The following is a 16275-nucleotide window of genomic DNA, read 5'->3' as shown; positions in this document are numbered from 1 at the left end:
TGGAAACGCAGAGTTTAAACCGTCATTATTTCAGGCCTGTGGTCTCCAGCGCAGCTGCTTGTAATAAAACGTGATCCTGAAGTGTGATGCCATGTTTGAACTGGGTCAAAACATGTTGTACAGAGTACTGACTGCACTACACAGAGCTAAAAAAATAAGAGTATCGAAAGTTTGATACTTTTGTTTTAAAAAGTAGTTAGTTGTAGTTTAAGTTTAGTTTCACCAAGGAGCCAAACCTAATGGCTTTAAATTCAGTGAAAAGCATGCTCAGCTTTTTTAACCAGTGTTTATTTTACTTTGGAAACAGCACAATTTTACAGGAAATTCACATTTTATACACTTCTGCTCATATTTTTCTAGCCAAGCAAGACTGATAAAAGGTTTTAATAACATTAGCCACAATTAGCCGCAGGCAACGCTACAAAATATGTAAGGAAAATGTAGCTTTTTGAGCTATTTTTGCCTCTGTTTTATATAACATAATGTTTATGTTTAACAAATGAATAAAAGCATGTTTATGTTACACTTAACGTAAACATAAACATTTGTTTAACATAAATGCGGTCTCATTAATTCAGATTTTAGTTGTCCAGGAGTTCTTGTGTTTTTTTTGGATTAGTTTCCTCAACAGGATGGCTTGATGACTTGATGATTTCTTCGGTCTTTGTTTTGTCAGAAATGTTTCCATTTTATGCTAGTTGTGCTAGCTTGAGGAGCAAAGTAGCTTAATAAATTTAACTACAGCCAATCAGAAAGATGAGCATAGCAAAAAACATTTCAAGAAGCAATTTCAATTTATATATTTTTTAAATAATTCTTGAAAAACTAATCAGAAAAACTTTGTAATTAAAATTTTATGGTAAAAACTTTAGTAGATTCAATATCACCCTCATAAAATAATGAGCTAAATCTCTTTTTTGGTGACAATATTTTGTTTTAGCATTTTTTTTCTCATCTTCCCTCCAACTTTCTGAGTCCCTCTTAGCGCCCTCTGGCGGCCCTCCATGGGACCGCGGCCCCCACTTTGAAAATCACTGCTGCAGGTTATGGTTCTGCTATTGTTAAAATATGCTAGGATGCAATATTTATGGCTAAGAAGTTGTTATGATCAACTGTTTATTTAGAAGCAGGTTTTCTCCAGTGCCATGAATAAGTTACAGTGACTTCCTGTCAATTAGGAAAGTCTCAGCTTTCAAATGTTTTATTTAGTCATATCTAAAGAATTTAAAACTGGCACAATGTTGTTGTTTTTTTCTGGCAGATCATCTTTGTTACTGCCCACACTTGCTAAAATATTGTGGTGTTAAAATAAAGGACTTTCACCAAAGAGATGCAGAGAGAAGGAGGAGAAAACAGCAGATTTATTCAGCCACCATGAGACATTTATTACATAAGGAGAATAAAGTCACTCTGTGAGTCCGTTCCTGCCAAGGAGGAACAGGTTACATAACAAAATAAAAACTGAAAAATAAAAAAAAAATAAAAAAATGTACCTTCAGTTACACACAAATCCCCCGTTCAAAATACAATAAAATCACTGCATATGAAGGCATGTAAAGTAATCAAGGGAGAAATTTGATGTATTTTGATGATATGCTCAACTGACAACTGAGATTTGATAATGATAAAAAAAATCATATTATATTTCAACAGTTTTGCCTTACAGCTGATTTTTTAAATAACAATACAACCTTCTTTTTGATGTTTGTTGAGCTCAGATAAAGTCTCAAAGTTTAACTTGGTGAGGAATAAAATGTTTTAATTTGTTCCTCAGATCTACCAAAAACCAAATTAGCAGACTGTCACTGGAACAACTTTTAATATCTGTTTTGTCAGAGCTTGACATTATGACTGTAAAACATATTGTAATAAGAGTTTCATATTGGCCAATATCGCTAATTATTGATTAGATTTTTGTATTAAATATCTGAAAAAAGCCAAACCTTTCCTCTTTTATCCACAGTTTCACTCCACCTCGTTGTTTTTTTATTTTTCAGCAGTTATGAGGCGCAGTGGGGGAACCTTAAACTGCTACTGCGTGGTTACTCAGCAGGCTGTTGCTAAGCAACCAAAGAATGAGTGAGTTGCTAGGCAACCAATGAGCAGCGAGTCAATTGATTCCACCAACTTATCTTAACTGGCTGTTAGAGGTTGAGCTCCTGAAGTCTTTCCTCTGCCTACATCCCCCAGAATGCTGTGAGGTTATACTGAATACTGTATTAAATGTATTATTTATGATTATTGATTACATATATTGTTATTGATTTATTGTCCAGTCCTATGTTGTGTGCTTAGTAGTTAAAATTTGATGGACACCTCAAAGCCGAGCCTTCAGATGAAACCAGTTAAGTTTTTTTGATTGTTTAAAAACACATTTAACACGCAAAGACTGACAGAAATCAGCTTTTTTAGGGGGATGTCAAATCATTCATGCAATAATTAATTTTAGTCGATTATCTGGATGTTTTCTAAGCATGTAAACAGATTTTTCATTTCGTGTTTGGACTGATTCTGAATTTTGTGATCAATAGTCATATATCAATGATATTTGACGTTCTGACAATATCAATAGTATTTTAGAAAACAAAAAGCACATGGATGGTTTCATAATAATGACGGAAGAGATAAGCATCAAATTTCTGCTTTAAGGTGAGTCCGAAGGGGAAAGTGTTTTCCAGTGTTGTTGGACTGTAAGAGTGGATGAGAACCAAACAGGAAGAGGAAGAGGAAGGGAGAAACTGTGGTCGAGATAAACAAAAGGAACTACACTTCAGCAGCCAGAGAACAGGTTAAAGTTTCCACGAATCAGAGGGGGGGAAATGGAGACAGGGACAAAAGGTCGGCATAAATGTGAAATCTTTTCGTCCATTTGTTCTGCAGGCTGAAGGAGTCTGGGAAGAGTCTTCAAGCTCACATGTGGCGTCCAAATGGGCCGATCCTAAACGCTCTGCTATACGCAGCCAAAAGTATTCCAACTATTTATTGCATTAGTTCAGGCATCTGAGCTGAGGACTCTTTAAATACTTCTGTAAAACCTTAAAAACTTTAATGGGAGGCTTCGAGGTCTGTTTCACACACGTAGGTTTTGGGTGAAAACTTGGATTAAGAGTCTTTATGAGCCATAAAAGAAACAAACTCACACAGCGAGAGGAATCAGATTTTCCCTTCAGAGGAAATTCACCATCGCTTTTGTCAACCGCTGGGAGGAAGTGGACGGTTGCTATGACTACAACAGAGACGGGGAGAAACACCAATGGTTTCCATGGAAACCAGGGATTTTCCCCCAAGTAAGTTATCGATACATTCATTACTTTGGAGTACTACCGCATGTATTTTTGTTTTTGTTTCTGATTTAACTTTAAAAATTTAATTTAAGGAGTTTGAAAACTCAGCAATATTGAAAACTAGCTAGCAACTGCAAATTATTTGCGCTAAAGGGTCCCACATGTCTAAAATCAAAAGTCACAAACCACAACACTTGGCAAAAAAAAGAAAAAACATATTTGGAGACTTCTGCTTTTCTAAGTACCTACTATAGGTGGCTGCACTAAAGTACTTACATGAGAAGATTTTATGCAAACAGGAATGATAAGCTAACATTCGGTATTGTTAGCAGTAGAAATGTATCCAAAGCTGTTTAGTAATTTTACTTAGTGGATCAGATAAAGAGTAGTGGCCCGAGCATCGAGCCCTGAGGTATCCCATAACTAACGACGGAGTGTGAGGAAACTTTGTCATTAATATGAACAAATTCAAACTGGTCAGACAGAGATGAGCTCACCACACTACAACAGTTCTCTTGATCTTCAAAACATTTAAGTCTGTATGGTATTATTAGGGACTGTATCAAAGGATACCTTTACTTATTGACAACAGTTCAGTTTCTGTGCCACCACGAGCTCTTAGCTTCAATATGTCAGCTGAACTTGAAGCTATTGTGGAAACAGGAATAATAAATATAGATTCAGTTTCAGCTGTTTTTATTTTAGTCCATCTGTATTGCAATGGCATAGCGAAAAAACCCTTTTTTACAGGTTTAGTTCACCACTTTTATAGCAGTGGCGAAAGAGGCTTTAAAATTACAATTTTTTCAATTTCCTGTAATAGCTAGCTGTGTTGTACTGCAATATCAACAATTATTAAATACCCTGTAATTATCTGCTCAAATGTTTAAAAAAAACATTACAAAAACAGTTCTGATTTATTACAACCACAAAATGTTCTCTCTGTTTGTAGCAGCTAGTCATGCTAATGCTAGCTCGCTCATATGCAAACAGAAATGCTAATGGAAGATTTGGTTGTAAATGTGTTAGTCTCTCCATTTCCATGTTCCTCCAAAACAGTGTGATGCCTAATAATTATTTTATTATTCAAAAACTTTTACAGCAGGAATCCATTCAGTTCTAAGTCACTTTTCAGCTTCTTGTAGCGGTTAGCTTTCCCTCAATCCCAGTGCTATAGAGTTGATTTCAACTATGACTTCTTTTTTTTTTTTGTCTGTTTTTTTTTAACACTTTAACAATTGAAATTAAAGCAATAGTAAACAGGAGCTTTAAACCACCTAGCTATATGACATTGCTAACGCTAGCTTCAATGTTAATTCCTGTTTTTCAATTGAATATTATTTTGTAAGGAAAATAATATTAAACTTCACTCCTGTGGAAATGATAAAAGTCTCCCAAGTATTTATAGTTTTGTCTTTTCCGGGTTGTTTAATTACATGTTTGGACCAGAAATTAAAAATCACTGAATGTTTAATTTGTAACAAGTCTAGATTTTCACTCCCATTAAATATGTGAAGGTTTAATACTTTGAAAATATAGGAACTTTAGTGACATGACAATCAGTGAACATACACATATTTTATTCCTCTTCTCTGTGTCTTTATGGTGTTTCAATGAACTGTTGACACGTTTGGACCTTGATGTAGGTACAAAATATAAAAGAAAAGTATAAAATATTTACATAAATGTCTTTCAATTATTCAAAAATACTTGTTTCAAAGGGACTGTACAGTTTTATTTGGCACTGCACAAGATTTTCTTCTTACAAAGTGCTGTAATTAATCTGTCTGATTAACCAAAAAGCATAAAACCTGAACAAATTTAATATATTTTGCTTTTAAAAAAAAATCATCTGAAGTAAATATTATAGCTCAAAGTGTCTCAAAATAGTTTCAGTTTCACAATATCTCAAAGTGTTTAAAACTTTGCTCAAGACATGAAATACAGAAATTTTGACACGTAAAAACTTAAAAGCCTAAAATCTAAAACAAAAATCTAAATAAGCAAAATAAGAGAATCAGGATGGGGTGAGATACCAAAGAAACGAGCAATATAAATTCAACAAATATCACACATTAAATCCCCCAAAACAGCACAAAATTACAAATAACACAGATTTTCTTTTAAGTCAAGCACTCACAACATAAAGCAGTCAAACTCTACGTCCGCTACCAGGTGCAGCATGAAATGTCTTAAAATACTAGAAACATCTTAAACAGTGATGGCCGAAAAACATTTTTCTCGTCCCAAGCCAACACTGGAGTGGGCCGAACATTTCTCTTTTAGAGTAAAACAAAGATTAAAAGAGAACTTGCAGACATGTGGGTTGTTTATACTAAACTGGGAACACTATGACACACACATTCACATGTCTGTGATCTTTTCTACCTTTTTATAGGACCTCTGCTGACATCATGCAGTCCCATGGCCTCACATTTGTTTCTCTAAAAACCGAGGCCGGGACTTACCATAAATGTCCACAAATAAAATTACCGAAGTTCCCCACAATGTTCAGATATTAAAACACATACACACACACTCACACACACACACTTACACTCTTCCTCCTCAACACACACACACTCCAGTCCAGTGTAGCAAAAAAGAAAAAAAAGGGACTTTCCTGTCTCCTTAAAACAAGAGTCTGTCGTCACTGAGCACCCAGATGGTGACGACCAACCTGAAGGATTCTGGGAAATGAAGTCCAATGATGTCATCAGACGATTAACATTGGGGAACAGTTGACAAAACACCAGGTGCTGAATAATACACTGCAAAAACACAAAATCTTACCAAGTGTTGTTGTTCTACTGATATCTCAGTACACTTGAAATGCAACAAAATAACGTGTTTTAAGTCAATAATTCCTTAATATTGATGGGAACGTACTAGACCCACGAACAACAGGCCCTGCGCTGTTACCTAGCAACGCCAGTCAGCCAGCCAAGCCCGTCACCTAGCAACCAAGTTCCAGTTCCACTGATTATTTCACTTCGAACATTATTTTTCCCCCCTAGGTAAAAATGAAATAATCTGCCAATGAAACCAATTTTAAAGAATTAAAGAAAAGTTACTTGTAAGTAGTTTTGTCTCATTTTAAATGTACCAAGATATTTGAACTAGAAACTAGACCAGAAATACTTTGGTCTATTTTGCGTTTTTGCAGTGTAAGAGTTCAGCAGAATAAAATATCTTGAAAATTTAGAATCACCAGCAGTTAAATGCTGTTCTTATATTCCTGCTTGGATTTGTTTTGATCATACAATAAAAGTTATGTCTAATTTAATACTGATGAGAGACCTGGTGCCAAATCTACCACCCAAAAATAAAATGTGTATAATTCCTGTCTGGCTCCCTACTTTCAGACCTGACCAGGGTGAGAAAAAAAAAAACAATAAACATGATTATGATTATTACATTTGCTGAATAATTTTAACATGTAGGTTCCACTGTTGCTCAGTGTTGCTTCAGCAGGGCAGCAGATGATGAAGCCGTCGGCTGGATGATGAAGGACAGGCTCAGAGGTTCAGAGTGCGGAGGAGGTCAGTCAGCTGGTCTGAGTCAATTTAATACAATCCTGAAAACAGAGAGACCCAGAGATTTCAAATTAAATCATTTAATGTGTAGTTAGCATACAGGTAAGGAGTCATTTACTCCATTGTAGTCATAATCCAAGAGAAAGTTGATCCTCAATCTGTATAAGAGCTGATAAATCAAAAGGAGGCTTAAACACCGACATGAATTTTACATTTTTAAACAATAAAAATGTATATCATTTAATTAATATCAAGGCATCTTGAGGTTTAATATTTCCCACACACAAAACAGGGCAGTTCTTGTGTGTAAATCAAAATTAAAAACAAGAAGATGTTACATTGGCTTTTTACGTGATTATTATGCAAAGATTCGTCAGAGGAGGCTTTACTACTCTGGTTTCCAAACACAAAAGAAAGTTGACATTGACAGCAATATTACATTTTTTTCCCACATGACTTACATTTTTTTGCACAAAATGAACAACTTTCCAACCCCATGTAGCATGTAGCTAGCACTACAAAGCTAATATTACTGCAAAACTGTTAGATTGAACATAAGCAGGAATGATGAATGAAATTAGGTTTTTGCTGTATTATTTTTTTATTTGTCATATTTTATAGCAACAAAATATTTTTAAACAACCAGTTCTGTAGTAAGTGGCAGCTAGCTTTGATGCTAATATTAGTTTGTGTGTAAACCGGAATGATAAATAATGACTCGGATTTTAGTTGTGTTGTTGTCTCACCTCTATCCTGCTCTAACCCAGTGCAACAGCATTCTGATTCTGTGTAGATGTTTTAACTAAATGACAATCGGAGCTTTAAATGACCTTTTTTACTTCCTGTTGTGGCTTGCAGTGCTAACGCTAGCTTATGCTTAATAATAAGCTGTAATTTGGCTTCAGTTCTGCAACAGAGCTACAGAGGACATACAAATTTTATCTGAATGTGTAAAATATTTTGAGCTTTCAGCATTTTTATAGAAACTCTTTCCTGAGAGCTGTTTTGACCGCAGCCATGAAAATGATCACTGAAGCCTTCAGTTCCCAATACATTGATTATTATTTAATTTTGGGGCTCTAAATAAGATATAATGGTTAAAAATGAGGAAAATTTTGTCAAAAAGACACACGGCTGTGATCAGACTGAGCGTCATCCAAGGTCAGAGTTACTGAACAAATAATGAATCATAAGGTTTTACAGTCACAATGCTTTCAACAGTTTTGCAGGTTGTAACACAGACAGAGTTACCCAACATTAATCTGCTCTGTTTTTTCTGCTCAGAGTGAGAGTTGTGTCCTTACCGGCTATAACAGGCTGTTCCTGCAGTTCATGTTGGGGCCTTTAGACCTCATCTGCTCCTGAACAGACCCTGACTGTTAAAAAAAACAAGAAAAACACTTAGTCACACCCGACAGAGACACACAGCACATTAACTATCCTCACAGGAAGGGATAACGATAAAAACAGGAGAGAAAACCAGTTATTATGGAAAACAAGTTAGATAATGCATGTTAGTTTAAAATAAAAATTCATAAATTAGTAAGAAAATATATTAACTCCTTAAAAGCAAATTGAAAACTTACTTTTTATCAAAAGAAAATATACATATATTATTTAGGAGTTAATTTTAGACATAAACGAATAAATACATATGTTTAAATTATTAAAATTAATTATTCATTTAATTGTTCATCATGAATATTTTAACAAGAATGCAGCAAGTGGTTTCTGGATGAACAGAAAACGATAAAATGCTTGTCTTTTCCAGCAGCCATTGTACAGCACTGATCAAAAGTGTTGGAGTTCCGCTTGGGTTGCTGGGTAACGGTGCACTGCACTGCAAAAACACTAAATCTTACCAAACAATTTTACTCTTGTTTCTAGTGCAAATAGTTTAGCAAACTTGAAATAAGACAAACTAACTTAAAAGTACATTTTTAGCAAGATATAGAGGCTTTTTTTAAGTACAAAATTCCTTATAAATCTATGAAAAAGTTCCAGTTCGATTGGTAGATAATTTAACTTATAACAAGACATTTTCCCATGTTAAAGTTAATTTATCTGCCAACAGAACTAGAACCTTTTCATCAATATTAAGGAATTATTTACTTAAAACAAGCCACTATATCTTGCTGAAAAGTTTGTCCTATTTTAAATGTAATAAAATATTTGCACTAGGAAGTAGAGCAAAATTACTGGGTAGGATTTTGTGTTTTTGCAGTGTGCAAGTCAATTCTGACTTAACATTCAAGAGATTTTTGAAACGGCTCATTTTCCCCCAACACCAAAAAACATTAATTTATGTCAAAATAAATTGGCTGGTTGGTTTTTTTAAGGGCTTGGTCCATTTTTAGAAGCAGCGGAGACCAAAATGGAAGTATAAAAAGTGAATTTTGCTAACAAAAATCCCCTTTAAGTAAGTAAGTTTGATGCATTCTTGCATTCACACCAAACGACACTGGAGCAGGATTTCTAGGCCGGTCCAGGACAACCTCAGTGACTGCCAGAGTGGATGCAGATTTCCACATGCCAGATGTAAGGCAGAAAAGCCAAAATAGAAGCAGGAAGGATGCAGTGCCACAAGACACTTCCTGACACCCATGCACAGAGAGAGCGCCTCTGTCCTCATGCTGGACTGAAGCCTGGCCGTCTCTGTTTGCTGTGAAGCTGCACAGGTTTACTTTTACTTTCTCTCCTGAGTTAAACCGTAAAGGTCAGGCTCAGAGATTGGAGCTGGCATCTCACCGGCTGCAGGCCATCTCCCATCTCCCCGGAGCCGATGTGCGTTAGGTGGATGAAGTTTGTCGGCGCGCCGATCATGCTACGGTCGATCTTCCTCCTGTTCTTCTTCTACACAGAGACAGAGATTTTTCACTTTAGAGAAATGAACAATGGATCTGAAGGAGAAAGGACATTTGAGACAGAAATTATGGTTGAATGTCATTAAAGACACGATAACAGGCTTTTAACTGAAAACAGGTTAAAAGGACATGGACAACATGGACAGATGGTGCACCTGTTGCTCTGCACTGCAAAAACACTAAATCTAACCAAGTATTTTTGGCCTAGGTTCTAGAGCAAACATCGTAGTTCACTTGAAACAAGACTAAACTGACTTACAAGTAAATTATTCCTTAATATTTATTCATGAAAAAGTACCAGTTCTGTTATTTCACTTATAACATGGGAAAATGTCTTGTTATAAGTGAAATAATCTGCCAGTGGAACTAGAATTTGGTTGCTAGGTAACGGGCTGGGCATGGCTGGCGTTGCTAGGTAACAGCACAGTGCCAGTTGATTGTCAGTGTAAATAACCAGTATTTTTATTTTTTTTATCAATATTAATACATTTTTGTCTTAAAATAAGCTCATAACTTGCTGAAAAGTGATTTATAATTTATCTCATCTCAATTATACTAAAATATTTCCACTAGAAACAAGACCAAGCATACGTGGTAAGATTTTACATTTTTGCAGTGCATGTATCTTTATAGGTCTTAATGGACACAGCAGTTTATTCTATGTGCCTTTTTGTCATCGCTCCGTTTCATTTTGTGTGTCTTTTCTTTTTATATCTCAATTTTTAATGCCTATGATATTTTGTTTTCTCTGCATTTATTTTAATTCTCACTCTTCTCCAAGATTTTGTGTTTTTGCAGTGCAACATAAAATGTTTCATTATGGAAATCAAACAAAATGAAATTAAAATTATTTTCTATTTTCAGATTTTAGAATGAATGGAAAAAAAGAATATTGGTATAAATTAATAGAAAATGAAGAAAGAGAAACCATATTTTGAATCTAGTTACTCTTAAGAGCCAGTTATATATTTTTATATAAAGATTTTGCAAAAGTATTTAAAGAATAGTTCTTGTTTGTTGTTGCATCCATAATTAAAAACATTTCCTTATTGGTTTTTAAGAGCCACATGTGGCTCTGGAGCAACAAGTGCACTGCAAAAACACAAACTCTTACCAGGTATTTTAGTCCGGTTTGTAGTGCAATTATCTTCATATGCTTGAAATAAAAACTAAAAAACTATGTTTTCAGCAAGATAAAGAGATGGTTGTAAGTCAAGGATTTATTAATATTGATCTAAAATACATATTTCAAGTGTATTGAGATACTTGTAGTAGGAATTAGACCAAAGTTACTTGGTAGGAATTTTTGCAGTGTGGCAGACTACTGCCCTAATGTGACGATTGTGGTGTTGAAATACTTTCATATCTTTCTGATGCGTCTCTTTTGTTCCTCCGATGGTCTGTCCCTGATGTGTCTCCACATGTCCACATACTCTCAGTCTCAAATCACCACACTGAATCATGTAGGAACAACAAAATGTGACGCAACAAACGGAGGAAAAGGAAAAACACCAGAGGAACCAGGAGGCTCCGCGATCAAACAGGAACGCCACACACTTCAAAGCAGTGATTACAACAGATTTTACTTCAGAAATTACATCCAACACCTGAAATTAGGTTTCAATTTAAGGCTCCTTCAGAGTTCAGCTCCTCTTGGTGCATTCAGGGACACTGGGTGTTCTGGGAATCAGCCAATGAAACCCCTCATTAAAACCTCGTTCGCCTCCCGAAGTCCAGTAAACCCCGCTGTGTGGAAACACATCCAAGCCGCAATCAGAACCATTTAGATGTGATTTAAGAGGCTTATGCTTGGGATTATCCAGAGCCTTTATGTAACACAGCAGAACTACAAATGATGGGTGAACACAAGCGAGACGACAAGCCTTAAAGAGTGTAGGAGTGAGAGGAGCTGCAGGATCATTTCAGACAATATAAGTTTAAAAAATGGTGCAGATACACTGATCAGAAACTGGTTTATCAATGCGCAAGAAGAGATTCAAGAGGAAAACAAACCCACAAACAAACCAATGTGAAGAAAATGCAAAAAACAGCTGAGAAAAAAGAAAATGCATAAGAAAGATCAGGGCTGAAGGGGCTTGGACCCCTGTTACAACTGCTGCTTTATGGTATGTTATCATTTACTTTAATCTTGATATTAAGGGGCAGTATTGTGTTTTTACAGCCACATAGGACCATTTTGTAGCTCAATCAAGTAACTATGTTACAAAACTAATTTGACTTAAAAGAAATTTGACTTTGCAATTTAATGCAATGAAATTGGGCTCTCTTTAAAAACTCCTGCTCTTTCTGAAACTCAGCCCTCAGGAAGTCGTTCCTCTGTTAACCCTTTAAACCAGCGTTGCACTGAGAACAAGCTCAGCGGTCCCACCAGGTGTTTGCTAATTGCTGCTGGCTAGTCTGAAGGAGCTGAGTGAGGCAGGACGGCTCTGGGAAGCTTGTTAGCTGCCAGGAGGAGCTGCGACTCGAAGGCGGAGCTGGGTCCACCCCGGCGTTTTGCACAGCTGAATGGTTGCCATGGAAACTAACGGATTTCTCAGAAATGTATTAAAGAAGCGACGGTGCAGGCATGTTTTCGATGAGGGAATAACATTACGACATGGTGCAAAGCTCTTACATAATGCTGCCCCCTCTAATTTCATTAGCGGTTCCAAATGTTTGAAGAAAACAGGGGAAGTTTTCTGAGATGGAGACTCAGACCACACACTGCAGCGGCTTCAACCAGCTGGGAGTGACTCACCGCTCGGCCTACACGCGTCCTCCTCCACAGCTACAGCTGCCGCCATGGCAACAGTAATTAAAAAAAAGCAACCGGGCAGCGCTGATGGACAAACTGGAAGGAATTTTGCTCTCAATTTCATCAGGACGTGAGAGTCGGGTTGAGGTGCTGCAACAACGAGGAGCTGCAACTTTCAGCTCAACAGTTACACAAACTCTCCTGGCTTCGGTGAAGCTCTCTGTTTCAGATTTACTTGTGGTCATTTAGCAAAACCTTGGGATTGCTCACACAGCTGCGACTTTGCCAGATTTTAATGGCAGCAGTATGCTTTAAGATTCAACAAACTGAGGCCTAATCTAATCCTGGGGCACTTTACGTTACGCAACAGAGTCGCCGCAATTAAAGTGGAGCGGAGGGAAAAACGTCTCTCCTGGCAACCTTTGTGTTGGGCTGGTAAACAGCTGCTTCTTCTTCACCCCAAATATCATCACCACGTAATCTGAGCCGCCAACATCAAAGGAACAAGCTGGAATTTCAAAATAAAAGCAAATCACAGACATATGGAGCTGATCCTGGTCCTATGTAATGTTTGAACTCCATCAGCTGTTCAACAAACAAATAGTGTTGACTGCAGGCCACTTTACTGCCTGCAACAGCTTACAGTGAATCCCCCAGTATGAGTCAGTTACCAATTTTACAAACCACAGAAAGGTAAAAGCAATTAAAATCACTAAATATTTGGTGCAAATTGCAATAAAACCAACCAATAATATTACAAAGTGAAACTGAAAGGAAAAGATGCAAAACTGAAACAGAAAAAAAATGACTCAAATGGACAAAAAGGGTCGTTTAAGAGTAAGAAAGACATATACACTGCAAAAACACAAAATCCTACCAAGTAATTTTGATCTACTTTCTAGTGCAAATATCTTAGTACACTTGAAATAAGACAAAAACTAACTTATAAGTAACTTTTTAGCAACTTATGTGTTGCTAAAAAAGCAACGGTTTTAAGTTAATAATATTTAATATCAATAAATAGAAATACTGGTTACACTGACAGTCAACTGGCATTGTGCCGTTACCTAGCAACCCCAACCAAGCTTAGCCCATCACCTAGCAACCAGTTCTAGTAGATTATTTAACTTATTACACGACATTTTCCCATTTTATAAATGAAATAATCTCTACTTTTTCATCAAGATTAAGGAATTATTCACTCTCTAAAAAGTCACTTGTAAGTTTGTTTTGTCTTTTTTCAAATGTATTAAGATATTTGCATTAAAAACTAGAGAAAACAATAGTTGAAAATGTATTTAGAGGCAACAAAAAAAAATGCTTGGAACGATAACTGACACAGACAATCATATTTTTTTTCATGTCTGATAAAACATTCATTTCCTTTACATCATTTTCTGGAACAGCTGCAGTTTTACCGTCCAGATCCTCAAAGAGAAACGGCTTTTTTTGGTTCCAGAGTGAAGTCCCTGGTGGCTGCTGTGTGTCTCAGTGTGTTTGTCAAAGGTGTATTGTTGCAACGGTACAATGGAACAAACAGAAAACTCTAAAAATACAGGCGGAGGAAGGAGGGTGGAGGTCCCTGGAGGGAACCAGCGCAGAGCAGAACTTCCTCCCAGGACCGCCAGCGTGCATCGTGTCTGTACGCTCAGTGTGAAGGTACATGTGGTGGGGTTTCACGCCCACAGTGCCAGGGGCCCACGCTAACTCTGTTAGCTATTTAACATGTTAAACATTACGGTTCAGGTGAGGCATTCACATAACCTCTCCATGGGGATAGCTGTTATAAAATCATATTTAATTTCCCTTTGGGAGTAATAGAGTATTTTTCATCTGGGAATCAAAGTTACAACACTTGTTACATTTTCATTTGGTGCGGTTCACTTTCACACCGGACTGTCAAACAAACCGAATACTTTGGAAAACTTGTTCCCCTCCTCGCCTGTGATGGCGCTGCAACAACAATCACTGAAGGAAACAACATGAAAACCAGAGAAGACGACAACTTGCTTTTTCACAACATGGAAAAGCGTCAGACTTTAGTAGTTGTAGGATTTCTCTTTGGTCTTTGTAAAAGACTACGATCCATTTCTTCCACTAGCGCCAGACTAGCGTGTTTGTTTTGATTGTATTTACCCAGAAATCCCTGCACTATAGTTCACTTGCTGTTTTCTGAGTGGTCTCTGGTCCACTTTCCATTCACATATGCATTGGAATCACACCAGAGCTCACTTTAATTGAACCAAAACCTTGATTTTTAGGCAGACCAGGGTTAGCTTTTTCAGTCCACATCAGAGTTCGATTACACATTCTCACCTCTTCAAACGAACTGGACTTTCTTGAGTTCGACTAGAGGGGACTAAACAGGGCTGGTGTGAATGCACAATTAGTCAAAAAGTAATTTTCCAAGACGAAACCTGCATAAAATACATCTTTAATTGATTCTAAACTAAAATTGAGTAGACACATTTTCATTTATTGTGGATTTCTGTGTCAGGCTGCACTTTGGTGCATTTGGTATCACTGTTGCAACAAGAAGGTCCTGAGTTTTAATCTTCTGCTGAAGTTTGTTCTCAATGTGAATGCATGAGTTCTCTCCTGGTATTCCAACTTCTTCCCTCAGTCCCAGGTTAATAAGTTACTCCAACATGCTCTTATACTGCAAATACCCAAACTCTTCCTAGGTATTTCTTGTCTAGTTTGTTGATCAGATATTTTAGTACTCTTGAAATAAGACAAAGATGTAGGCTTGTTCTAAGTGAATAATTCCTTCATATTGATTTTTTTTAAAAAGTTCCAGTTCCACTTGCAGATTATTTTACTTATGGAAAAATGTTATAAGTGAAAGAATCTGCCAATGGAACTGGAATTCGGTTGCTAGGAGACGTGCTGAGCTTGACTGGGGTTGCTAGGTAACGGCGCAGACCCCGTTTATTGTGAAATAAGTGAAATAATATGCAAGAGGAACTTTTTCTAAATACTGAAGAATTATTGACTTATAATAAGCTCCTATACATTACTGAAAAGTTACTTGTAAGATAGTTTTGACTTATTTCAAGAGTACTAAGATATTTGCATTAGAAACTAGACAAAGATACTTACATGAATTTAATTGTTCATCAAACAATTATTAATCCAATTTTAATGTGACATTGATGCCAATAAAGCATGAAATTTGACTGAATGGAACCGTACATCCACGTTTTCTTCTTGTCTCTTTTAGCAACACCTGAATCATATTCAGGTTAATAAACAGCAGAAGCTAAATATTTTCCATCTGCAGAGACTGTAGAATAAATGGTTCTGTTAGTACTACTGTATGCTGTTGTGGCATGAAGTTCAAAAAGGGGAACTGAGAGCCTGGTTCTGTTTTTGTTTTCTCACTGGTGAGGACATCATGAGGACACATCTGCAACACGCTGGAACAAATCCAGTAACGATGCTTCAGGTTTGAACCTCGTTTAGGTGAATCAACAGTCAGCGCTCAGGTAAAGTTAGCTTTAAAGCTTTCTCCCTTCTCACTTAGTCCACAAATATACTTTATACAAGGCTGGAAATGCACATTTATGACATATAATAAACAAATCTCATATAATGTGACTGGAGAAATTAGAAAAAATGCAAATAAGCTAACTATTTACTAATGTAACTATAATTTACCCAAATCATCTCTTTTCCTGAATGTTTTTTTTCCCCTGTGGAACGTAACTCCAAATTATTTGTGGAAAATTCACCTTGTGCAATTCTTTATAAAATATTCTTAAAAATAACATACAATGTGCAAAGCTACTTGAGATAACATCGGCCGTTTCTTTTCCTGGATGCTAACTGGTTGA

The 16275-nt window shown here is 36.5% G+C and overlaps 1 protein-coding gene and 2 long non-coding RNA genes across 3 annotated transcripts in view; 2 read left to right on the top strand and 1 right to left on the bottom strand.

The window, feature by feature from the left end:
• The first annotated feature begins 985 nt into the window (after positions 1 to 985).
• Positions 986 to 5420, top strand: LOC103147952 (uncharacterized). The gene is made up of 2 exons (XR_001664012.1): positions 986 to 2196; positions 2277 to 5420. It is a non-coding gene; the product is annotated as an uncharacterized LOC103147952 (long non-coding RNA).
• Positions 5421 to 6519: 1099 nt separating this feature from the next.
• The window catches only part of cdc42se1 (CDC42 small effector 1), a 25274-nt gene continuing 15518 nt past the window's right edge, over positions 6520 to 16275 (bottom strand). Inside the window, exons 3-5 of the mRNA XM_007566535.2 lie at positions 9569 to 9673; positions 8125 to 8196; positions 6520 to 6861 (exon numbers count right to left, since the gene is read on the bottom strand). Coding sequence (XP_007566597.1) covers positions 8128 to 8196; positions 9569 to 9673 — 174 coding nt within the window. The 3' untranslated portion in view covers positions 6520 to 6861; positions 8125 to 8127. The remainder of the gene's footprint in view (positions 6862 to 8124; positions 8197 to 9568; positions 9674 to 16275) is intronic.
• The window catches only part of LOC107837954 (uncharacterized), a 4932-nt gene continuing 4140 nt past the window's right edge, over positions 15484 to 16275 (top strand). Inside the window, exon 1 of the long non-coding RNA XR_001664007.1 lies at positions 15484 to 15927. This is a non-coding gene — a long non-coding RNA (uncharacterized LOC107837954). The remainder of the gene's footprint in view (positions 15928 to 16275) is intronic.

The sequence above is a fragment of the Poecilia formosa genome, unplaced genomic scaffold (assembly GCF_000485575.1).
Source record: "Poecilia formosa unplaced genomic scaffold, Poecilia_formosa-5.1.2 Scaffold192, whole genome shotgun sequence".
NCBI classification, from domain to species: domain Eukaryota; kingdom Metazoa; phylum Chordata; class Actinopteri; order Cyprinodontiformes; family Poeciliidae; genus Poecilia; species Poecilia formosa.
The sequence above is the reverse complement of the archived record's forward strand: the minus strand, read 5'-3'. Positions and strand labels throughout refer to the sequence as shown.